Source organism: Furipterus horrens, unplaced genomic scaffold (genome assembly GCF_987537825.1).
Source record: "Furipterus horrens unplaced genomic scaffold, mFurHor1.1.pri manual_scaffold_16, whole genome shotgun sequence".
Lineage (NCBI taxonomy): Eukaryota > Metazoa > Chordata > Mammalia > Chiroptera > Furipteridae > Furipterus > Furipterus horrens.
In genome coordinates this window covers 2890188-2915540 of record NW_028327186.1, presented here as the reverse complement: position 1 = coordinate 2915540, position 25353 = coordinate 2890188, and the positions used below count along the sequence as shown (strand labels likewise).

At 47.3% G+C, this 25353-nt stretch overlaps 1 protein-coding gene across 1 annotated transcript in view; it reads left to right on the top strand.

Annotated features, from left to right (window-relative positions):
• Window positions 1-25353, top strand: part of ENTREP2 (endosomal transmembrane epsin interactor 2) — a 166829-nt gene that overhangs the window by 66630 nt on the left and 74846 nt on the right. Inside the window, exon 2 of the mRNA XM_090263642.1 lies at window positions 6896-6952. Coding sequence (XP_090119768.1) covers window positions 6896-6952 — 57 coding nt within the window. The remainder of the gene's footprint in view (window positions 1-6895; window positions 6953-25353) is intronic.

Below are 25353 nucleotides of genomic sequence, written 5' to 3'. Positions count from 1 at the left end.
CGGTAGGGTGCACCTGCCTTAGAAGGGATTTGAGAGGGACGGGGGTCACGGAGGGTGAGGTGGGGTCTGGGCTGCTGGCAAGCTCACCTGTGGGAATGGCGAGCCTCTGACAGGCCCTAGTCGGCGGAGGGAGTGTGGTGGCACCTTTGCGTGTATTGAATCAGACCAGCTGATGAGGCTCCCTGCAGGTTTCCACGAGGGCCCGGAAAAGGGGTTTAGATGCTGCCAGGTAGGAGGAATCAGCTCTGCCAGGGTGGACCATGTGTAAGGAGGAGAAGAGGGGCTGGGACTTTGGGGTGGGGCTGAGGGAGCTCCTAGTAAGGGGCAGTTGCCAAGGTCTGGTGAGGACTTGAGCCAAGGCAGGAGGGTGTTCTAGAAGGCCAGGCGTGGGGGGTTGAGGGCCTCTGCGTTGCTGAGTTCAGCCCCAGCCCCCCCAAGGAGGAAGGTGGAAGGCCGCCTGTGGACCCTGCAGTGGCCAGGTCTGGACTGCAGAGGGCGCTCCAAGGGACAACTGGGAATGCTCTGGAATGTAGGGGGCCCTTCAGGGCAGGAATTCCAAGAATGGAGTGTGCTTTGGGGAGATTAACTCAGAAGACTCAGGAGTCAGGGGTGTAGCGCCTGGCCCTGAGAACAGGACGGCTGTAGGAAAACCCACACAAAGGCACCTTTAGGGGACACCATTTGCATAAAGGGACACTGTTTGCATAAATAATGTGTGGTTGGTAACATTAGTACTGTGAGCCATTATTCCTAATCATTTGGAAATGAAGGCACGATTTGTCTACCAGACAGGTACACTTCCTATTGCAATTCCAGTGGATTTAAAAGTTGATGCAGGTCTGTGAATTCCCGAGCATAATTATACTCTGATAGCTTTTCATTACACTTAATGCAATTTTAATGAAATTAATGTACTGTATCAACAAATACGTTGTTTTTATTGTGCAAAGAGGAGACTTCTAAAACAAAGAGAATCAAAAATGATCTGCAAATGGTTTATGGAACATTCATTCCCAAGCTGGGCGAGACACCTGCCCACGTGGCCTTCTCTTCCCCATGCCGGCTTGAGAGAAGGAGAGGGTAGGAGGCTCTTGCACCCCTTCGGGTGGCTGGTTGGAATTCATCTTTGAAATGTGTGTTTCTGTTGTAAATCCTCGTTGTTCTCCATCCAGGATTAGCAGCCCCTATGGACTTGACCATGGCCACTTGGGAGGCACCTTTCTGGGCAGACCAGGTCACCTATACCATGTCGGTTGGCCACAGCCTCCACCACTTTGGGCCCCATCACGAGTCTGGGATTCTGGTTTCCTGCCTGCTTACTCAGCCCTGCAGCTGCAAGCCTGCAGAGAACCTTGACCTCTGTTCTGCAGCAAAGGGCTCTCTCCAAGGCAAGCTTAGGGTTGGTTGGCCCCACCCCCTCCCCCACCTATGGAAGGGAGTCATCTCCCACTAGTATGGGGGCGCCCGCCCCTCAGAAGGCAGAACCTGAGGTCAGGGGGGCTCGAGTTTTAATAACTCGTTTTCTCTTTTCTGTGCAAAACATAGGAAATAGAAAGTAGAAGGAGGGGCCCTGACCTGGTAGCTCAGTTGGTGAGAGTACCCTGCCCAGGCTCTGTAGCTTCAGCGTCATCACAGGATGTCGATTCAACACGGGAGGAGACGGATGCCGTGTCACTCCCGAGTCGGACTGCGCGGCCATTCTCGGCGGTGCAGATGGACTCTTGGGAAGCTACACCATCGTCTCTCGAGACGGATGGCTGCCGACGACATCCCAGTGCTCCAAGGTTGAGGTGTGAGCACCACAGGCTGGCAATGAATGACAGAGAGCAAAGGCGAGCTGGGAACTGTTCTGAGGGAAGGAGCTGGGCGCCACAGATGGAGTGGGTGTGGAGAAGGGTCTGTGTCCCAGAACGCAGCTGGCAGGGACACGCAACACTGAGGGCCCCCCGTACCTGAGTGAGCCCTGCCACGCGCCCCCAGGGAGCCCCACACAAAGAAAACCACGCAGACAGAAAACAAATTACAGGTAGGAAAAAGGAGGAGGGTCACCCACTCTGTGAGACAGAAGGAAGAATTTTGCACACACGCACGTCTGCCGTGTGAAAGGCTTGTGAAAAACACTTACGTCGGATCGACTTTCTTTCATGCCGGGCAGCTCAGAATATTCTTCGCTGCAGTTTGGCACCAGTAACTCCTTCCCCAGACACGTGGCGGGCACTGGCTCCTCAGCGGTAAATTGCTACCACTAGCCATCGGGCACGCCTGCCAGATGTTTCGCTAGATCCGTGATGTGTCGTTAGCTTTCAAGTCGGCATTCTGGAAGGACTTGTTTCACTACCTAAAATGTTGCCTTTGAACCAGATTTGAAGATCTGAAGAACAGTCTTGATTTTTAGGCCGTGAAAGAACGCTTCGATTTGAGAGGATAGGATTTGAAGAGCTAATGTTTTCCAGGCCTCTGTGTCCAGCAGCAAGCCCCCAAAAGGGCAGGCCTTTGGCTCTGGAGAGGCCATTGCTTTTCTTCAGCCTCAACAGCAGGAAGTGCTTTCTCATTTCTAATTTTATCTCCTGTCTCTATTAAGGCCGATGACAAGTGGGAAAAAGAACGAGCTGGCGCCCCGAGGACAACTCGCAGGTGCTTGAAAAGTTAAGCCTCCTCTCCCCAGGCAATCCCTTGGCCTCTCCCATTCTTTCTGGCTTTTCTTTCACAGCTACTTAATTATATGTTGCTCTTCCCTGACCCTCTTCAGCCTCCTCACCTTCTTTGTCAACTGCAGACGCTGAATAACGATCCCGGCAAATGAAATGGGACAAAGGTTTTGTGAGATGTGGTCATTTCACGGCTAACTGGATTCCCGACCCGCCCGGAATGAACCTGCGGAATGGCAAGAGACGTCAGGACCGGCAGCAGCGTCCTCACCGGTCGCTGGACTTGAGCAAAAATAGTGCAAACTAGGGCCTGGTCATTGCAGAGCAGGGTACGTCCGTACTGCTCTGCTTCGTTATCAAGATCGGAACAGGAGTCCTCATGGAGGAGGCGTGCGCCCACCTCTGGATTTTCAAAAGCCTATTGCAAGATCTCTGCTGTCAGAGCCGGTGCTTATGTTTCCAGGTCGGAGGGGCAGGAAAGTCTGGGAAGGCATGGCGAAAGAGCGGATATTTGGGGACAAGAACCTAGTATCCTGTTCTGGATGTATTAGTCAACTTGGGCTGCTGTAAGAAAATATCAGTCTGGGCGTCTTCAACAACTACATGTGTTATGTGTTACGCACAGTTCTGGAGGCTGGGAGTCTGAGGCCAGGGTGCCGCACGGTCTGGTTCAGGAAGGGTCTCTTCCTAGCTTGTAGACGGTCACCTTCTTGCTATATCTCACTACTCTGCTCCCCCCCCCCCCAAGCCCCATGGCCTATCCATAGGGTACGCATTGCAAGAGACAAAGATCACTTTCTCCTTCTCTTCCTAGAAGGCCTCGAATCCCATCATGACGGCCCAAATACGATCGCAATGGGGGTGGGGTTTAGGGCTTCACCATGTAGATTTGGTAAGGACACACACATTCATCTGTCCCGTAACAATGAGTTTTCCATCACAGTGTAGCAAATGGCCACAAGCGCCCTGGCTGGTGTGGCTTGGTGGATTGAGCACCAGCCTGCAAACAAGGGCGTCGCTGGTTCTATTCCTTGTCGGGGCACGTGCCTGGGTTGCGGGCCAGGTCCCCAGTTGGGCGCCATGCAAGAGGCAACCACACATTGGTGTTTCTCTCCCTCTCTTTCTCCTTCCCTTCCCCTCTCTCTAAAAATAAGTAAAATCTTTTTAAAAACGGCCCCAGCTTTATAGCTTAACACAGCATCTGTTTAGTATCTCACAGTTTTCTTGGGTCACGAACATGGCTTATTTGGGTCAGTGGGCCAGGGTCTCACAAGGCTGAATTCAAGCTATGGCCGGCACAAGGACAATTCATGGTGTCACTGGAGAGTCCATCATATTCATTCTCATGGGTCACTAGGGCTCACCTTAGAACCTGCGTGCCACACTGAGTTTGATGGGTTTTTATTTCTTTGGATAGGGGAATTGGATCCATTCCCAATTTACAGTTATTGATGATATTTAAAAGTACCAATTGTCTTCAATAAGCAGATCATCCATGTTGGTCAGAAGTAGTTAGTGGAGGGGATTGGTTCATTGAATGATGACTTGGTAAGGAAGGTAGGACGTGTCAAGAATTCTTACTGCAGCCTAAAATTAGTGGCATTAACTTGCTTTGTGTTTACAAACTGCCAACTCTTGGGAGGTTTGTGGGTGTCCAATAAAATCTCTGTTACAAGTGGCTCAGTCATTGTAGAGTTTTGATAGTTTTATGAACTTTGGTTTAGAAGAGATCGCAGAGTTCTGAATGAGCTTATTAGACTCCTTGAGGGGTCTGGTGGTGGTTTAGGGCATTAGTGGGGCCCCGGGTACGCTTGCATCCATAGGCCCTTTGTGAGTGAGAAGGCTTTGGGCCACATCTTGAAGAGAAGGTGAAATTTCATATGGGCCCTGGCTGGTGTGGCTCAGTGGATTGAGCACTGGCCTGTGAACCAAAGGGTAGCCAGTTTGATTCCCAGTCAGGGCACAGGCCTGGGTTGTGGGCCAGGTCCCTAGTTGGGGGCGCACTAGAGGCAACCACACACTGATGTTTCTTTCCCTCTCTTTCTCCCTCCCTTCCCCTCTCTCTAAATAAGTAAAATCTTCTAAGTTTTTTAATCTTTAAAAAAATTTTCATATGGTAGAAATGGGAAGTAAAAGGCAGCATATGAATGGATGTTTCCTGGGAGGTCTTCCTTCCCATCCTCTCTCCAGGCTTAGTCTGAACGCGGTGGGTGTCAGGAAAATAAAGGACACTCCACGGAGGACTCGTCCTGGGGAGACGGGGGCATCAGAGCCAGGGCCCCAGAACTTGGCCATTCGTCTGAGGGAAGAGAGAGGGGTGGGGCTGGGACAGGGAGCCCGAGGGCTGGGTTACCAGGAAGGGATGCTGGGCCATCAAGGAAGGTGCGTGTAGAGGGCGGACAGCCTCCGGGAGTTCTAGGCCTCGTCAGTGGCCAATGCAATGGCTTTTGTGCAGGTCTACTCCATTGCCAAGGTCACCCCAGCTGCCCAGAGTGGAGGGTCGCTTAAGGGGGTGCTGGTGGGAAATCGGGGGGCCACATTTTTGTAGGTCTGGGTGATCAGTCCAGGGAGATGAGATTCAGCCTCGGAGGTGTCCCGGACGGCTCCGCAGCGGGGACAGAGGCAGGTGAGCAATGAGGGCCATTGTTCGGCCGAGGGGACAGAGAACAACAAGTGACTGGAGGGACGTCGAGAAGAACTGAGCCAGGGTCACAAACGACGGGCCACCGACCAGGACGGTGAGCGCAGATCACGATGCTATTGTGGGCAGAAATTTGGACTTCATCGGAAGAAGCCGGTTGGGAGGGGGAGAGGTAAGATCCGGGCTGGAAACGTCCAGCGCGAGAGGACGGGGAGAGTCCGAGCAGCATCTCCTGATGACAGATGACAATTTAATCTGATTCTAAAATGACTCGGGAACCTGTGCCTTTGTGGCGGAGGAAGAACCGGCGCCAGAGGGGACGTACTGATAGACGAGCATTGGGAATGGACGGGAAGAGAAGGTTTAAGGACATTGCAGAAGAAGAACGATGAGACTTGGCCTCAGAGAGACACGGATGGACTTCCCTGGGGGTTGGAGCTGACATTTAAGAAGGGCTGTGGGGAAGGAGGGTGTGAACAACCTCCATCAGCAAGGACTGGTTTGGAAGATGTGCGGGTGTTGAAGGAAGGACACATATGTACGTGGTTGGGGGAAGAGCTCTATGGAGCTCTCTTTGGTTCATCTGTTTTTTTCTGTTTTGTTTTTTTGCGTGAATAAGATTCAAAAGTCCTTCGTATAAACATGTAAAAGATTGTGCAAATCGTTTTGGCGATCCTCCTCAGACGGGCACTGTGCTCGGTGGGATGGGGTGTTGGGTCTGAGACGCGGTCCTGTCCTCTGCGGACGTGTGTGAGGGTGAATGGGGTCTGTCCCCAAGGGACCCTGCGGGTCAGTCAGTTCAGCGGCACCTTCTCCTTTCAGGTCTGAGGTCAGTCCTTTCGGCCTCCCAGGGGAAGTGTAACCAAGCCCCTCGAGCTTGGCCCCTGACTGCCCAGCCTGTGCCCACCATGGAAAGTCAGGTGATTGATCTTCAGGGGCGACCTCGCGTGGAAACACCAGGGCCTTACTTACAATGGGGCCTCCTGGAATAGTGCTCCATTGCGGGGGGAACCATGGCCTCCTCCTCCTCCTCACTGTGCCTGGTGGGATGTTGGGGTGAAGGAGAGGGGACTGTCCCTGGCAATTGAGTGACCAGAAGGAGGGGGGCTGCTGTGGAAGGTAGAGCTGGCAAGAGGGAGACTGGGTTGAGCGGGGAGAGAGTAGGTGTGCTTTTGGCTCGTGGGCCGGACAATGACCCACAGGAGGCCTCGGGACGCAGGTCACAGGGAGCCTTCTGTGTCTGCGTCCCGACAGGGAAGGCAGGTAGCTCGGTGGCGAGTGTGAGGGGACATCTCCGCTCTTCCCAAAAGCAGTGTTTCCCGTCCTCTGGGTGATTTTGAAATCTTGCAGCCAAATAACATCCAGGACCAGAGTGGAAGAAGGACCTGGTTGGTGGAGGCTCTTCCCCCAAAGCACATGGGCTCCGGTGCCCCCCCAGGGGCTGTGGGCTGTGAGCGTCTGGGTGGCCGGGGGTCCTCCCCGTAACCTACTGGTGTGTGGGTGCAGCCTTCTGGCACCGATCCTTCTTCAGGCCGAAATGGCCGATCCTGTTTCAGTGGCTGGTTAAAGGCTTCATGGCGTCTGACCCGCCTGTTTGTCATTGCAGGTGCTGCTGTCAGGACTCATTGGCGTTGTCTCCTGGAAAAGGCCTCTCTCCCTCGTGGTAAGTGGCACCCGGTCTGTATGGCGGCCTCCGATCTGGGCTGTGGCTGCAGAGGGAAGGGAGGGCAGAGCGTTCGGGCTGCTTTGCTGGAAGTGCCGTCAGGGATAAGCCCTGTGCCCCTGGCCTGTTGTGCTTCCAAGAGCGTGCCTCTTCCCGTGCCTCCCGTCCCGGGCCCCTCCAACGAGGACGTGCCACGAACAAAGACATTTTAATATGTGTGGACGCAAGCATTTCATGTAACCGCGCGAACACATTCGTGCGCAGACATACACTTGCGTGTGATCGCAAACAGGACATGCTTGAGCTGAAGCCAAGAAATGTCAGCTTTCTGTGAGTTTTGGAGACGGGGCCCCTCTGTGCAAGGGATGTTTACAAGAGGAGAAGGGTGAAGAAAGGAGTCTCTCGCGTGACTTTGGCCTCATCCTGGGGAGGCCTGGAGAGAGGATGCGGGTTTCTCCGTCCCAGATGTACCCCAAGCAAATTCTTGTCTATCGATTTGCAGGCATGTTTTTCTCAGCATCTGCATTAATATATTTATGTGTCCGCGTCTGTACTAGTGGAAGAGGTTTTGCCCATTCCAGATGGATCAATTATTTAAAATCTCTTCTTTAAGCTGCTTAGACTGGGAGAGAATGACATGGGCCAGAGAGGAGTGGAAATAGGAGAAACACAAACCCGTGCGTTGTAAGTCCCGCCTCCTTCATGACAGTAGCCATGACAGGTTCCATCCAGGTACTGGGAAGAGAGTTTGGGCGTAAATTCCGTGGAGACTCTTCTTCCACGATACGTAAGCTCAGAAGAGGCATTTCCTGCTCAAAAAAAAAAAATGTTTTTAAAGAGAAATTTTCACCCTGGCTGATGTGGCTCAGTTGGTTGGATGTTGTCCCATAAACGGAAAGGTTGTGGGTTTGATTCCCCATCAGGGCACCTGCCTGGGTTGCAGGTTCGGTCCCCAGCTGGGGCACATACCTAGGCTGTGGGTTCGATTCCCATTCCGGGTGTGGGTATGTGTGATCTCTGGTCCAGACGTGCCCTATCTCTGGTCTGGGCACCGATCCCCACTCTGCGTGCATGTGGGAAGCCACCGATCGATGCTTCTCTCTCACATCGACGTTTCTCGGTCCCCTTGTGTTCTCACCTTCTCCCCAGGTCAGCTGGCCTCTTTCTGTCCTTGTTCATGATATTTGCTCTACTCTAGGGTTAGCCCAACCTTGGTTATTCTGTTCATATTTACAAAAGAGGCACTCTGTGGATTATTGTATACAGTCGGTGTGGTTGGTTGGTTTTCTTTTTTTCCAGGGCTGGGGTGTGTATGGTGCAGGTCATAGTTCCCTGCCCCCCACCGCATCCTAATTGGTTTTGCCCGGGATGGGAAGGCCATCTTTGGGATCTGTGGGACTGGGAGGTCCCTGCTACTGGAGGGACCTGCTGAGGCTTCCTAGGAGAGGAGGCGGGCCCCGGAAGGAGCCCCTGAGTTGATCTTCCACCAGGCAGAGCTGCATGTCCCCTCTCTGCCCACAACTTCATCGTCCATTGTGAAGGCTCAGGGGTACCTGGCACTGGGCTGGGCCTGGGCAGATGCGGACGGTGGTGACAATGGTGATGACAGCAATCGTTGCTGATGTTTCTTGATCATTCTCCAAGTTCCAGGCTCTCTTCCAAGTACCAGTATGTGAGGTGGGTTTCATCGTCAGGCCCGAGGTGTGGCGGCAGGTCCGTGGCAGAGCTCGGGGGTAAACCTGGGTGGTGTACCCCCAGAGCCGAGGCTCTGAGCCTCTCGGCCAGGGTTGCTGCATCCTGCCCGCCAGGACACCGTGAGCCCCTGAAACGCATGGGACTCCAGAGCTATCGCATCAATTCCGTTTACTTCCATAGCGACAAGCACGGATGTGCTTTGCAACACACTGGGTACCAGGCCCTTCTTATTTAAACACTTGGTTTTCCTTTTTTTTTTTAAGAGGCAGAGGAGATTTATTAAAGGGATAGTACCCTCTCAGAGGGAGAGAGTGGGCCACCTGCTAACTCTTAGAGTAGCTGCAAACCCTTAGTGGTCATGACCCCCTGGTGGGGCCCTGTCACGGACCTCTGACCAGCAGAGTCCACGGCGTTGTGGGTGAGGGAATAAATGCACAGCGACTGCAAGAGTCCTGTGGAGAAGAGGGGACAGACCTGGCCACTTTCTAGAGGGGAACGCGCAGTTCGCCCCTGCCTGAACAGGCTTTTATTGATTTCTTAGGTGGATGACATCCAAGGAAATTGTGAATCATAGTGCCCATCATTGCCTTTTATGGTTATTACTTTTACATATTAGAGAAAAGAATGTTACACATGCATGGATGATAAGGATAACTTGTCTAGCCGCATCCTGTTCTTAGACCTTGGCCCAGAATAGGCTCTAAGAGACTGGGTCAGGGTTACACGCTGAACATCTGTTGTTCTCAGCCCAGGATGAGGGGGTCCTTTAGCAGAAAGCAAGCTTCTTAACTATTATAGAAACGCAGGCCCGGTCCCCCACGGGAAAACCGGTGCGTGGCATGGGTCCTGCGTGCCGCCACGCTCCCAGGGGTTTTCCACTCTGGGGCTGAGCTACATTTGCCACCACCAAGCACCCCGGCTTCCCACAGGGTCCCTCTGTTACCCTCCCACGCAAAGGAGGACCAAGGCCCAGGACAGGTGTGTGGGGTAAGTGGCAGGTAGGGCACCAGCCCAGGACGACGGGCCCCTCCCTTAATCACTGCACCCCTGTGCCTTGCTGGAGACTTTACGTTTAACAGATATCTTTCTGTAGCTTAGTGAGGCAGAAATCCAGCTTCCTTGGCAGTTCAGGCTAAATAAAATACTTTTATGTCCAATTTATTATTTCATGGTTTTCTTGTTCGTCAGAAGCAGCCAAATAGAAGACGATTATTTTTCTTTCTATTTTCTTTTCTCAAACAAGAGGACTTGCATGATTTTGAATTCATTCCAGCAGCCGTCTGGGTTGCTCTTAGGCGTCAGGGAGCGTTCCGATGGACCCAGGGTGTGGCGCCAGGACCCCCCCATCCTGGGTGCCCGAGAGAACATGCCCAGTCATCTGCAGCTCAGTTCTCGGGAGCTGACCCAGGAGTGGTAGAAATAAGCATCTGATCTTTAGTCCCCCGTCTGGAGAAACGAGGCCTGATTCCTATCATAGTGTCAGCTCTATTGGAAACCTACCGAGAACTGATGAAAAAAAAATAGCTTTGATTGCTTCTTCCTTTCGCTTGAATGCTGTTATTTCTGTTTTTCTCAACTGCAGTATTTAATGAAACATGCAGATGCCCAGGAGCCGGACCTGCCTGGCAAATGAACTTGGGCCTGGATCCGGGCCGCTTTTCTCTCTTCATTGCTATGCTGATCAGTTTCCAATGCAAGGAAGCTTAAAATCATACGCTGCATATCTTAACTTCTTTTTAAAAGCGTGTCTGAATTTTTGTGCTAACGGATACGTTTCCTGCTGTGCCGTCAGAAATTCACTCCTGGTCGCACTACGGATTCATCTATTTGGCCATGTTTTGTGGGGGTGGGGGGGAACGCTGGGAATCACTTTCACCTTTAATACAAGGAGTGGGAAGCCTGCAGGGCTTTCTTTCAAGCCCATGAACTGAGCTTAACTATAACTTTAATCTGCTATTTAAAAACCTAGATGAGTTAAAGGTTAATATATTTCATGGAGATATATTCAACATCATTATTTATTCAGAAAATTCATTGTAAACCTACTTTGGGGGTTCCTTATAGTCACGGATGTGGCCTCTCTTCAATATATTTTACTTGAGTGTACACACACAGCCCTGGCTGGTGTGGCTCCGTGGGTTGGAGCGCCGTCCCATAGACCAAAAAGTGGCGGGTTCGATCCCAGTCAGGGCATGTATGGGAGGCAACTGATCGATTGATGTTTCTCTCTCACGTCAATGTTTCTCTATCTCTCCCTTTCTCTCTCTCTCAAATCAAGAAACATACTCTTGGGTGAGGATTTTTTTTTTTTTTTTTTTAAAGAGAGGACCTTCTGTCTCCTGGTCCAAGTGGTATAAGCAGGATGTTCTGGTTGGCTGATGCAGACCCGCGAGGAGGTATTGAACGTAGGAGGTGCAGCGACTCGTGACAATCTTAACGTATGTTTTGCTCTGTTGGCCATTGAATTCACTTTATCAATGACAAGTCTTGCAAATTTCACAGCCTTTTGTTTGCAAAGACACGTCAAGAGCTTCCATGGTTCAGAGGAAATGGAGGCTCTCCTGTATAGTCTGTTCTTGATGAGAGTTGTCTTATGTCCACCTTAGAAATTTCCGCTTCCTCTAATACTCCTCTCTTCCTAATGCACTTCCTTTGCCCTGGGTTCTTCACGATCTCCTAATAGAAAAAAAAGTCGTTAAGAAAATAAATCTAATACACTGAGGTAGTGCTAATATAAGAAAAGTCATAAATGAAGTGTCTCTAGATTCAAAATGCGTATTCTTTCAGAAAGAAGGCAATTACTGTTATAAAGATATAGCATTAGAAAAATTATTATGGCTGAGAAGTATGGGATATGTCTGTCTGTGGCACAGTTAATTTTAAAAGTATTACCAAGCATACAAGTCCTATGACTAAAATGCTGAACTATACTAATTGGAAGTGAATTTAATATGCTGTTCTGAAGAACTGTCTGTGCTTATCCAGGTTTTTAAAATTGTAACGTACAGGCTATTAGTTATCAGATTTTCTTTCAAATGTCCAGCCTCTTTTAATGAAGAATATTACTCATGGACCTTGTCTTTGCTCTCTGAATACTTTTATGCTCTGTAATAAGAAATGGTGATATTGGAACAGCCATATTTTACCCTGACTTCCTGTGTATTAAATCAAATTGTCATAGGTTCCAATTTTTATTAAAATACAAAGATTCTGATTAGGAATGAAAAGAAGATACAAAGATATCAAATTTGATTGTTTTGCTGTATTCACTTTGATGAACAATTGATAGAAAAATTAATTGAAATTGATTTTAAGTTAGCACTATATAGGCAGTATGATCTAATGACCAATAGAAATGTTTAAAATCAGTTACACTGATTATTTGCAGACTGACTTCAGGAGGGAGTATGAAATGGTATGCCTTTCTTACATGTGTGGTGGTGTTAACAAACATAGGTCTTGATGTATCTACCTAATAGATATACATTATAGGGCCATGACTGATGTGCAGCATTGGGTTGGGTGTCGTCCTACAAAGTGAAAGGTCACCGGTTCAATTCCCAGTCAGGGCACACGCCTGGGTTGCAGGCCAGGTCCCCAGTTGGTGGTGTGCAAGAGGCAACTGATCAGTGTTTCTCTCTTTCTCCCTCCTGTCCTCTCTCTCTAAAAATAAATTAAAAACAATAAAATCAAAGGTAAAGAGAGAATTTTAAAAGCAGCAAGGGAAAAAAATTCTTGTGTACAAGGAAACCTCCACAAGACCATAAGCTGATTTCTCAGCAGAAACTGTGTAAGCCAGGAGACAACGGGATGATATATTCAAAGGACTGGAAGAAAGAAAGAAAAACAACAACTGCCAACCAAGAATACTTTACCCGGCAAAGTTGTCCTTCAAAAATAAAGGAAATATGAAGATTTTCTTAGGCACACAAAAGCTAAGGGAGTTTATCACCACTAGACCTGTCTTATAAGAAATGCTAGAAAAAGTTCTTCAAGCAGTAATGAAATGACAATAATTAGTACTATGAAAGCATAGGAAAATATAAAACATAGTGGCAGAAATAAGTATATAGTCAAATTCAGAATAATCTAATACTGTAATATGGTGATGTGTTAATCACTTTAGTATAAAGGTTAAAGGACGAAAGTATGAAAAATAACCATAGCTACAATCATTCGTTATGGGTATATAATACAAAAGATGTGTATTGGCCCAAAACAAAATGTTGGGGGGGGGGAGTGAAAGGCTAGAGTTATTGTATGTGATTGAAATTAAGTTGGGATCAGCTTCAAGGAGACTGTTACACCTGTAAGATATTCTGCGTGAGCCTCATAGTCACCACAAAGCAAAAACCCACATGAGATGCAGAAAACCAAAGGGAAGGGACTCAAAGCATACTACTAGGAAAAATGTAAAAATTTACAAAGGAAGAAAGGAAGACAGTGAGGGAAGAAGAAAGGAGCAAGGGAAATTAAAAAACAAAAAATAACCAAAAGTAACAGCTAATAAGATGGCATTAAAAAGCTCTTACCTATTGATAATTACTTTAAATGTAATAGATTAAAATGAAAAGGCATAGAGTGGAGGAATGAACAATACAGCAAGACCCAGCTATACAAATAATAAAGCAAGGTGAACAAGTGATTTGCTTCAGCTTTAAGGACACGTGTAAGCTGAAAGGGAAAGGATGGAAAACCGTGTCCCATGTAAATAGAAACCAAAAGAGACAAAGTGTAGCTATACTTATATCAGATAAAAGAGACTTTTAACTCAAGAACGGTCACAAGAGACCAAGAAGGTCACTATATAAATAAAGGGCTCAATTCATCAAGAGGCTCTAACAATTGAAAACATATGCACCCAACAATGGAGCACCTCAGTATATTACACAAACACTGACAGAACTGAATGGAGAAACCAACATCAATACAGTCATAGTGGGGGGCCTTAGCACCCCGCTTTCAACAATGAATAGCTCATCCAGACAGAAGATCAGTAGGGAAACATTGGACGTGAATTATGTCCACATGGGCCTAACAAACATATAATGACTAAGACAAACTTAACTTAGATCAAATGAATTTACTTAGATCAAGTACACCTAACAGACGTATACATGCCATTCCATCCAACAGCGGCAGATGATGTGTTCTTCTCAGGCACAAATCTAACCTCCTCCAGGACAGATCATATGTAAGATAACAAAGCAAGGTTCAGAAAATTTAAGAAAGTTGAAATCATTCCAAGAATTTTTTTCTGAACACAGTGATATGAAACTAGAAATCATGAACAGGAGAAACACTGGAATATTCATAATGCTCACATTTTCACCCATGTTTACGTATATACATGCCTATACAGTACACAGTTACTCATGTGCACAAATACATACTTATGTGCATACATGCATAGACACACAGCCTGGCCAAGCAAGACCCTCACGAGCTCATATCTGGTGTGTGTATGTTCTTCATGATCAGTTCTCTTTCGTGTGTAGTACTTAGCTCTCTCTTTTTTTCTAAAATACACATGCCACCAAATGCACCAATTCATGGGAGACTAAAGAGAGAATTTTCTTCAATTACCTGGGAGATAACATACCACCATTTTTGTGCAATGAGGGGAATACATTCAATATTTGAAATATATTTTTTAAGTGCTACTCCATGATCTTTGATGAAACACTGTTGATGTCCTGGGTTTTCCTTCCTATGAAAGGGACATGGGCATTTTATTCCAGATATTTATATGCCATAGTGAATACACGCTAATTTAAATGTCACCCTCATGCAAATTCTAAGTCACCACAGAGCAAAACCTGGAAGCGTTTCATCTAATGGAACAAGAGCTACAATTCAAATGCTTGTGCGTCATGACTAATGGAATCTGAAAAGCTCTCAGATGACAAGGGACGGGTAATATCACGGGATGATGAGCCAACGAACCGGGCGATTATAGGGGAATCGCAGAAAAACGTCTAGGAAACCTGCAAAGGCAAGTTAATAAGGAAAAAGGAACGAAATGACCTGACAAATGAGATAATGACAGCGACCGCGGCAAGGGCCGGTGGGGCTGGCGCAGGTTGGCAGGCAGCTGGCACGTCAGAATGAGCGACAGCTGGGCCTCGGAGGATGCTGCGGAAGGACAGGCTCGTAAACGGCAGAATGACGAGTGAGTCGTTAAATCTGTCAGATGATGAATGAGCTGACGAGTGATGTCGGACGGCTGACAGAGAGGCCACGTGAGAAAGGCAGGCAGCAAAGGCAGCCAGGGAAGAGGAAAGTCCGCCTTCCTAAACCACGGAGCTTTAAAAGGCAATTTTACACACACACACACACACACACACACACACACACACACACAAACACACAGCTGTGTAATAATCGCAGTACTCTTCTGCTTTGGCAGCCGTTAATAACATAACTAAGCTTCCATGAAAGACACAAGATTGTCCGTCATGTGCTTGTGGCTCTTCATAGCAATCTGCCATACATGTCTACCGTGTGCTAGCTGTACCTGTCTTCATGCCTGGGGGTTTTCCCCTCTAAAATGGGAATAACGGTAACAGTCCTTTGCATCCTTCTGTAGGAGGGCATATGAAAAACTTAGTACCTGGCACTTGTCTGACACACCCTGAGAGTCTCAATCAGCATACGGATCACCCTAAAGACGTCCTGTAGGTTGAATAAATGAAATATGACCTTCCTGATCTCTTAATAGTAATAAGGATTGGAAACTTTTGGGGGAAGGGTGTGTTTAGGTTGGATTATTTTTTGTTGTTCATTTTTCGGAGTTTAGTTTTCAAACTCAAGAAACAACAGAGTTAAATTTAAATCCCTGTTTGTAATCGAGTCACACAAAAAATCAGTTTAAAAGAAGAGTAATGAAATTAAAATCTAAACAAGATAGTCAAAACAGCAAAAATTCTTTGAGAAGACTTGTAAGTACATTAATCTCTGTCGTTATAGATGAAGATAAAATAACATGGATAGAGAAATAAAACGGAACAGAATGATGTAAAGAAGGGGTTTTAGACATAAGTAGCAACCTTATGCAAGTGTATTTGAAAGTTTAGATAAGTTTAGATAAAGTGGCTAGTTTTCATAAATAATATAAGGAGCCGATATTAATGTAAGAAGTCATAAAAAAGTGAAATTAAGCAATAAGCATTAAAGAACTTAGTTTAAAATCTCCCTGTTCTCTGACAGACATCAGGCTTAGACAGTTGTACAGGTGAATTTTAGTGAGACCAAGAAACAGTGGTAGAAAAAGAGAAGAAAACTACTCATTTTATTTTCTTAATCTGGCTTAACAAATAGCAAAACTAGATTTTTAAAAAGTAGAGGAAAAGAAAGTTATAAGCCAGTTTCACTAATGAGCATAAATGGCAAAAAACATCATTGAAAATTGATTCTAGAGACTTATATTAAAATGCATTATAACTTAAATACACTTTACTTTAGGGACTAAAGATTGGCTTAACTTAAAATTCATCAATTCCCCATATTAAAAAATTTAAGATGACAAGCGTATAATTTTTCTCAATAAATGTTGCAAAAGCAGCCAATCAACCTCATAATAAAAGAACAAATTGTAGAAAATGAGGGTAGGAAGGAGCGCCTTGAACCTGGTAAAGTGTATGCACAGAAAACCTGTAGCATATACTCTATTAAATTTTTTAAATACTTGAAATTAAATTGGGAACCATACAGAAATGCCTGCTGTTCTCAGTGCTATTCAGTTTTTTCCTGGTGACTCTAGCCAATACAATTAGCCAAGAAAAGAGTAAATCACAAGTATAAGAGTTAGAAAGAAAAAAAAAACCCATAATTATCTGCATTCACAAATTGTTTATCTCCATCAGAAATTTAGGAAAATCTATAGACTATGAGAACCAGTAAGAAGATTAGTTATGATCCAATTACAAAAACAAGTAGCCTTGCCATGTAATACCGTAAACCAATTTAAACTTGTAATTTAAACTTTTAATTAAAAGCTAAAGTTCAACGTAATAAAAGACCTTAATCGAGGGACATAAAAGTTCCGATTAAATGAAGAAAGAGCATATTCCAGGCAGGCAAGCTGGGTGTGAGAAAAAATGCCATCCTTTTAAATTAACCTGTAAACCAAATGCAATTCCTATCAAAATCTCAGAGGGATTTTTTTTTTTTTTTTTTTTGGCAAAACTTAATAATGTCCTCCTAAAATTCCTATAGTAGAATGAAGAGCTAAGAATAGCCAAGCCAATTTTGAAGTAGATCTAGCAAGTGGGAGTCATCTACCAGGCCCTGAGATATATTATAAAGCCGTAATACTTCAGGTGGTGTGGCACTAATATAGGGATAACCAAACAAATCAGTGGAACGGAATAAAGAGCCCAGAAACGGACCCATGCCTATCGGCAGTTGGTTTATTGCAGAAATGATGTTATTTCAATAGGCTGGACCAGGGTTGGAGAACACTTGATACAAGTCAGGTGTACAACTGGCCTTGCACGAGAAAAAAGATCAAGAACATGCTACACACAAGCCGTGAAAGTAAATTCCACAGAGTTTGAAGATTTAAATTTGAAAAGTCAAACGTGACGAAGAGCCTCATGGAAAGATGCCCCACCAAGAAAAATATTAACGCTAATAATGCTTTCTGCCTCAGAAAAATATCATAAAGGCAAAAACGAGCCCATGATTGGGTGAAGATGGACGGCAAGTGTGCCTTCCAGAAAGGGTTAGTGGACAGAATACTCTAGAGCAGTGGTTCTCAACCTCCCTAGTGCCGCGACCCTTAATACAGTTCCTCATGCTGCGGTGACCCCCAACCGTAAAGTTATTTTCGTTGCTACTTCATAACTGTCATTTTGCTACTGTTATGAATCATCATGTAAATATCTGGTAGGCAGGATGTATTTTCATGGTTACAAATTGGACATAATTAAAGAATAGTGATAAATCATAAAAACAATATGTAATTATATGTGTGTTTTCCGATGGTCTTAGGCGACCCGTGTGAAAGGGTCGTTCGACCCCCAAAGGGGTCGTGACCCACAGGTTGAGAACCGCTGCTCTAGATGATGGCAAGTTAATAAGTAAGAGGCAAAGAATTCAGTAGGAAATTAGGCATAAACTCCTGTCACAAAGAGCTGGCCACAAACTCACTTTCCTCTGTCCCTGCCTCTGCTACCTCCATTCCTCGGGGGGCTAAAATTTAACAATTTTATTTTAATTTTTCTGGTGGCTACATCCATGCCGGCAGGTAATGTAATTGTACTGCCATTTTTAAAAAATTTTATTACCTTTGCAAATTTATTTGTTGCCCTTCTATTTGCTAGATGTCAGATTGTCTTCTTCTTTTTTAAAATTTTATATATTTGTAGAGAAAGGGGAAGAGAGAGAGAAAGAGAGGGAAGGAAACATTAATGTAAGAGAGAGGCATAGATCTGTTGCTTCTCACACAAGCCCTGACCGGGAATTGAACCTGCAGCCCAGGCACTTGCCTTGACCGGGAATCAAACCAGTGACCTATGGCTTTGTGAGTTGACACCCAACCTACTGAGCCAGACCTGTCAGGACTAGGCTGTCTTCCAATGCAGCTGTAAGTTTTTTCACTTTCCCTGTTGGTTACCTCCATAACATGAAATACTGGACTTAAATCTGTCTTAATTCCTCACCTAGAGACGATCTAGTTTCACACCTAATTTTGTAAAATGAGTAAATTAATTTGGTCTCTCTCTCTCTCTTTTTTTTTTCCTTTTTATTGACTTCATTGGGGTGGCCCTGGTTGACAAAATGATACAGGTTTTGGGTGCACAGTTCCACAGCACATCATCTGTACGGTGTAGTGTGTGTTCCCCACCCCAAGTCAGGCCTCCTTCCATCACCATCGATCGACCCCCTCATGACCTCCTCCACTGCCCCCACCAGCTTCTCCCCTCCCCGGCAGTCACCTCCCTATTGTTCACGTCCATGAGTTTCTCTCTCCCCCTTTTTTTTTTTCTTAATCCCTCCATCTCCTCCAGCTCCCCAGCCCCCCGGCCCCCCCACCCCACCCTGGGCTCGCTCTCTCTGATTGTCTGTTTTGCTTGTTAGTTCATTTTGTTCATTCAGTTCTTTCTCTCACTGGCTTATTTCACTTGACATAATGCTCTTCATTTGAAAAGTTGTGTAAAATAACAAACCGTGTATAGCTCGGTGGGTAATGTTGTACTTCCTAACGCGGGGACCCTTAGAGGTGTCTCTGGTCAGGGACAAGACGGTCCTCGGTGTCTGCAGGAAATAGAAAACAGTCCCGAGTAATTTATTCTGGGCTGGTGCACGGTGCTCTCCCCCTTGCCGGGCTGTGAATTAATTGTGTTAGCTCTGTAAGTTTGTCATACTGAGGAAGCTGAAACATTGTCTTTTTCCTGTCTCTGGCCCCTGGGGGATGTTTCCAATTTGTGTTGCCATCTGTATTATTAGTTTACATTCCAGTCGGTCAGCGGACCCTGCAAATAAGTGTCCCGTACGCCAAGGAAAAAGCCCAAATGCATGTATTCACAGCCGAGGCTAATTTGTATGCAATATAGCTTGGACACAGTCCTGATTAAACGGGTCTGTGTCTTTTCGATCGCTGTGTTCGTCTGGATTTCGGTCCGATGCGTGTTTTGTGTTTGCATAAAACCAGGCCTGCTAATTTTACTTCATTTATATGCTGGGATTTTACATTCTCCTGGCTTTTCCTGGAGGGAGCAGGTTTTGCAGACCAAGCGTGAGAACCTGGCGAGCTTTTGGAAAGGTCCGGGAAAGCAGACGCTGTAGGAAGAACAGCAGCCCCAGCCTGACCACCTGGCTCCAGGAGGGTTACCCCTTACACCCGGGACGAATGGGAAAACTCTGGTCGTGTCTGCTACGAATCCTCCCCGCCATGGACTTTGCTTCTGCTCTGGCTTGATACTTATTTTCTTTTTTTTTAAAAAAATAATTTATTTGTTTGTTTGTTTTACTTTTAGAGAGAGGGGAAAGGAGGAAGAGAGGGAGAGAAACATCACTGTGTGGTTGCCTCTCACTCGCGCCCCCAACTGGGGACCTGGCCTGCAACCTAGTCATGTGCCCTGACTGGGAATCGAACCAGCGACCCTTGGCTCGCAGGCCGACGCTCAATCCACTGAGCCACAGCAGCCAGGGCTTTGATGTTTATTTTCATTGCAGCCGCAGCTGATAAATATCTGAGCTGAAGCTCTCAACTTCATCTAAGATGCTGAATGATCTTGCGACGGCAGGGGGGGGCATGTGTTAAAATATTTGAGCACAGCTCAGAGGCTCGTTAATGGTCCTATGGAAAGGAAAAGATGGACCTGTTACCTTTTCATTTATACCGTGTAACTTACAGAGGTTTTTTTTTTTCCAGCTTGTCCCTGGATTTTTATATCGTAGTATGATTTTCCTTCCCTGGTTGCATTCAGTGCCACGGAGAAGTGGTTTTTGTATCAGGAGAGGCATTAGTTGGGGTAGGCGTGCCAGGCTTTGCTGGCGGATCTCGTTTGTCCGTTCCCCCAAACAATGTTTTCCCGGCAGCCGCTCTGAGCGAGACTCAGGACTGCCGTGGCCCACGGGCTCCTGTGATCCCAAATGCGGAAGACAGGGCTGGGCCCAGGCCCAGAGACCCAGTTGCAATCTGCTGAAAATTTGAAATGAGCTGGGGGGAGCATTGCTTGCTTATTGTTCATTTCAGGATGTGAATGGTCACCATGACTGTATATGTTTAACAGGCTTCTAAATTTCATCTGAAAGGAACCTTAAAGTACCCCTGAAAAGACACTGTGGAACATCAGCGGTTAACAAGAATCTTAAATATCTTGTCCTAATGCAAATTCAAATTCAGACCTATACCCAGCTAGAAAATTGCTATACAGTAAAATGAAATTAAAAAGAATTTTTTGCCCTGACCAGTGTGGCTCTGTGGTTTGGGCATCATCCTGCAAAGCGAAAGGTCGCCGGTTCGATTCCCAGTCAGGGCACATGCCTGGGTTACGGGTTCAGTCCCCAGTCCGGGCGTGTACAAGAGGCACCTGATCTGCGTTTTTCACTCAATGTTTCTTTCTCTCTCTTTCTCCTTCACTTCCCCCCTCTAAAAATAAATAAATAATATCTTTTTTAGAAAAGAATCTTTTCTGGCAAAAGAATATTGGTCTTGTGACTGCATCTGAAGGTAAAGAGCCCTGGCCGGGTGGCTCGGTTGGAGCATCATCCATACAGCAGAAAGGTTGTGGGTTCAATCCCTGGTTGGAATGTGAACGGGAGGCAGCCCACGTGTGTTTCTTTCTCGCACCAGTGTTCCCTTCTCTCTCTCCGCCCCCCTCTCTAAAATCAATAACATATTCTTGGAGAAGGATTAAAAAAATAAATAACGGCCAAGAAGTTGGCCATGGCAATGGCACTAGGGAAGGAATAAGACTGATACTGTGCGGGAACTTCCACCATTGCCATCCATTTGGGGGGGACACCGGGACCCCGTTTCCTGTTGCTGGTTTAAGTGGTAACGTTTCCACAGTTAGTGAGTGACTTTGTAGTGATGCGCTTACGTGGCTTCCAGTGACAGTTCTTTATGTTTGCAAATCTTCCTAATGAGAGAGCTTTCTCGGCCGAGTCCAAAGATGTCATTTATCTGGAACTTGTGCAGGAATTAGGCCGCGGCTGGGTGCCACGTCTGTTGTCATTGAAACATTGTTTGGTAAATCACGTCTCTATTTAGTTCGGGTCTAATGATTGAAACATTCTTGCGACATAGGATGGAGGAAGGACTGAGCGCGTTCCACGACACGTGTTCCCTATGTGCCTTCACTTCAAAGATCGTCCCCACGTCACAGAGCCGCAGGCCGGTCCTTGGAGGGGCTGCCTTGCGTCACACCCGGCCTGTCCCCATGACCTCGTCTCCACTTCCGCATGCGCTAGAGCCTATTCTTATTTTCCCTCCTGGTTTTCCCCTTGGCTTTCACTCTCTGAGCCTCTCAGAAGGTCGTGACACTCATCAGCCCCCTCCCGTCTTCAACGGAGCTGGACTGAGGCCCCCAGTCAGTGTTGGAATGAGTCGGAAAGGCAGCACCTGTCCCCAAGGTTTCTGCAGGTGCCGGACTCGGGACAGCAGGAGAAACAAGAGCGGGCCCGTCCTGCTGAGGCCGGCATTGGAAACACTAACACAGACACCCACCTGGGCCACGTGCTCCCGAGGTCCCATATGTGGGGGACAGGGATAGACACAGGCCCGGAGGCCCAGGCGCACGCGGCAGAAAACTGGAAACTGAGTCAGGGAGCACTGTTTGCCGGGAATCAGTCGTTCATTTTAAGTTGCAAGTACCTCTCGCAGGTTTGTATTTCGGGAATGACATTGTGGCAAACCCTCGTGCCCTCATGGGGCAGATAAGGAAAACGACCCTCCAAGATGTGGAGTGATCTGCTCCAAGTCAATATACCTATTAAAGTGTCACAACTTCGTGTTTGCGGGCATAGCCTCCTGGGCCCAAGTCCCACCTCTACCGCGGACCCTGAGGATCACCAGGAAACGGCCACACTCTCTAGACCTCAGTTTCCCCATCTGTAACAGGGGTCAGTCCATGGCCCGCCTCATGGGGCAGTTGTAGAAACTGAATGACCGTCAATGTGCAGAGCTTGGCCGACGCCCCCCATGAGGCGGAGCTGTGACTTGGCTCCACTTGAATTTGCTGTCCCTCGGGGTCGATCCCAAAGTCTGGAAGGCCACTGGGAATGTGGAACGCTGTCTTCTCTGGCCACATGCTGGTGCCGTTGTCTGCACTTTGTGCCCTTTCCCCTGCACTGTGAATTACAAGCATAAGACGTAGAGTCTCCCTGTGACCGAACAGCAGGGGAAAGTCTACAGAAGGAGGCGGCCTCTGTCCCCCTCCCGCTGACCACCCCTCCCTCTCTCCCAGGCTGACTGAGGTTGGTGGGCCTCCAGCCCCCCTGTTCTGCACACAGATACACTGGGTTTTCTGTTTTCCGATCATGTTTTAAACAGACGAGGATTTCCATGGTCCACAGTTGATCTCGGCTTTACATTTCCACTTATCATTTTGTACCTTCCTCCAGATTGATCAGTGGAGCCCTAGCCTTGTGTGCCTTTAACAGTGACATAATACCCTTCTTGGAAGGCTACGGGGAAGTTATAATCTCCAATTAATTTCCCTTGCCTCGCACAATTGAAACAACTTTCCCTAACAATGGGATCACTGAAATCTAACTGCACGTCCAACAAACAGCCGCAGACATGAGAATTCTGTCCGTTTTTCCATGAGGTCGGGGAAGACGTTCCTAGGATGTCCAGGCTCAGGCTGGCGGGGGAACTGGGATGAGAAGCACAATACCGATGGGAGGGCCTGGGCATGGCCGGGGGGCGGTGGCTCTGAGTTGGCACCATCTAGACGTTCTTCCTGTGGGCTCTGACATCTGGTAGACCGGGCTGGGAGTAATGCTCTGCCACGTACCTGCTGTGGGACCTGGGAGAGATGCTCAGCACATTTGGGGAAGTGGGGATGCCATGGGCTATGCATGAGGCTTAAGGGGACAGTGTCACCGCGCATCTGAGAAAAGAGAGCCTCAAAGTGCAGGTGGACGCAGGTTGCTAGGAGCCCTTGATCGTTTCCCTTTAGTTTCACAACACGGTACTGCTGGTGTCTGGTTGCTTTGAAAGCAATTTGGTGCAGATTGTCTGCAAAGCTGACGCCACCCACCCAGATACCATCGGTTGTAAAGTCATGGTTTAGACGCGTGATGGCAGGAACATGGGTGACTTTGGAGTGAGGGATGTTTTTATGAGCCATAAGGAAGACCTGTCCCTCCCAAAGCAGGAGCAGGCCAGCGGCAGAGGTTGGGGAGACAGCCACCGGGCCACGTGGGGCTGTCACGTTTGGAGCGATGGCTGGGTAGGTGACCGGTGGCCCCTCCTGAGCCCAAAGCATCCATGTCTCCATGGCCTTCAGCCACGTCGTCTTTGGCTTGTCTGATGCCTTGTTGCAATCAGAGCCAGCCCCGGACCCCATGAGTGGCCCACAAGTTCATTTTTGTTGAAATCTCTGGCTACCACTTTGGAGCTGAATCCCAGTTGGCTGGTAAGCGTTGCAGGAACACTCAGGACCTGCCTTCGCCTCCCTTTTATTTGGGCAGCTGGTAGAAAGTATAAACACGAGACACGTGTATTACTGGGTAACCTCGCAGTGGATGATGTGGTGGAACAAAGAGAGCACTGTCCTTTGTAGCAGGAAGATGTATTAGCCCTGCTTGCTTGTTAAAAAGCATCTTTAATGGAACTTCCATTACGCTGTAGCTTCCGGATAAATCCACCCAGCCCTGTGGGTGTCTGGGAAGAAAAAATACTTCACGGAAAGGGTATTCCGTGACCTGTGGATGCACAAGAAACCACCTCGAAATTTCGTGGCATTAAATGACCACCCCTTTTTTATTCTGCTCATGATTCTGTGAGTGAGGAATTTCGACAGGGCACCGCGGAGACATCTGACCAGTGATTGGAGCCCCACCAGATGGCTGGAGATGGCTGGACTGGGCAGTATGTTTAGTGGCTTGGTTCTGGTTATTGGTTGGGTTTCCTGGTTCTTTTTCATGGCCTGTCTGTTGGGGGTGGAATATTCAAGAAGCTGCCTTTCTGTCTTCTTGCGGCCTCACCGTGTGGCTACTTGGGCTTCCCCACAGCATGGCAGTCTCATGGTATTTAACCTGCTACATGGCTTCTCCCAGAGCGTGCGTTCTAGGAGACGCAGGTGGAAGCTACCAGGCTTCTTGTGACTGAGCCTCCTGTGTCCCAGAGTTTCACTTCCATCGCAGTCTCCTGATCAAGCGAGTCACAAAGGCTGGCCCATATGCAAGGGGATGGGAATGAGACTCCACTTGTCAGTGCGAGAAGAAGCCATCTCTAAGTTACTACAAAAGATGCCTTTTACATGGTAACATTAAGGTATTTTAATAAACAAAGTTGAAATTCAGCTTAAAGTTCTCTTTTAATATTGAAAATTTTGTTCAAATGCTTAACATACAGCAGAGCCTATAGCATCCTAGCCCTAAGAAATCACTGACAAAAACATGTCTTGTATTTGTTGTTGGTTTTTTTTTTTAAAGATTTTATTTATTTTTAGAGAGGAGGGAAGGAAGGGAGAAAAAGAGGGCGGGAAACATCAATGTGCAAGAGATACATTGATCAGTTGCCTCTTGCACACCCGCAATGGGAGACCTGGCCCACAACCCAGGCATGTGCCCTGACCAGGAATCGAACCCGCAGACTTGAGGTCTATGAGACTACGCTCCAACCAACTGAGCCACACGGGGCAGGCCAGGGCAACAGCCATTTCTTAATGCCATTCTTCATGTCCCCCCGGCAGGTCTCATCTGGGGCATTTTTGGATCTTCTTCCGAATTCCTACCATTGAATCCTACCTCACCCCGTGCGCACTAACTAGAATGCATTTTGGGAAGACTCACACTTCAAATCCAAGGATTACAGTTTTTAGAAAAATGCAACAAGCTTGCTTAGCGTTTCTAAACATGGTAGATAAGTGAAGCATCATTGTGTGGGGCTTGGCTCTTAGCAGTCTTGCTTCTTCCCACTTCTGTTTATTCATCTCAACATCACAGGCTGGAAGGGAACGCTCCCCCTCAGTACCAGCTCAGAGCTCTTGGGCCAAATGAGGATTGACTCCTGGTTTTTCTTC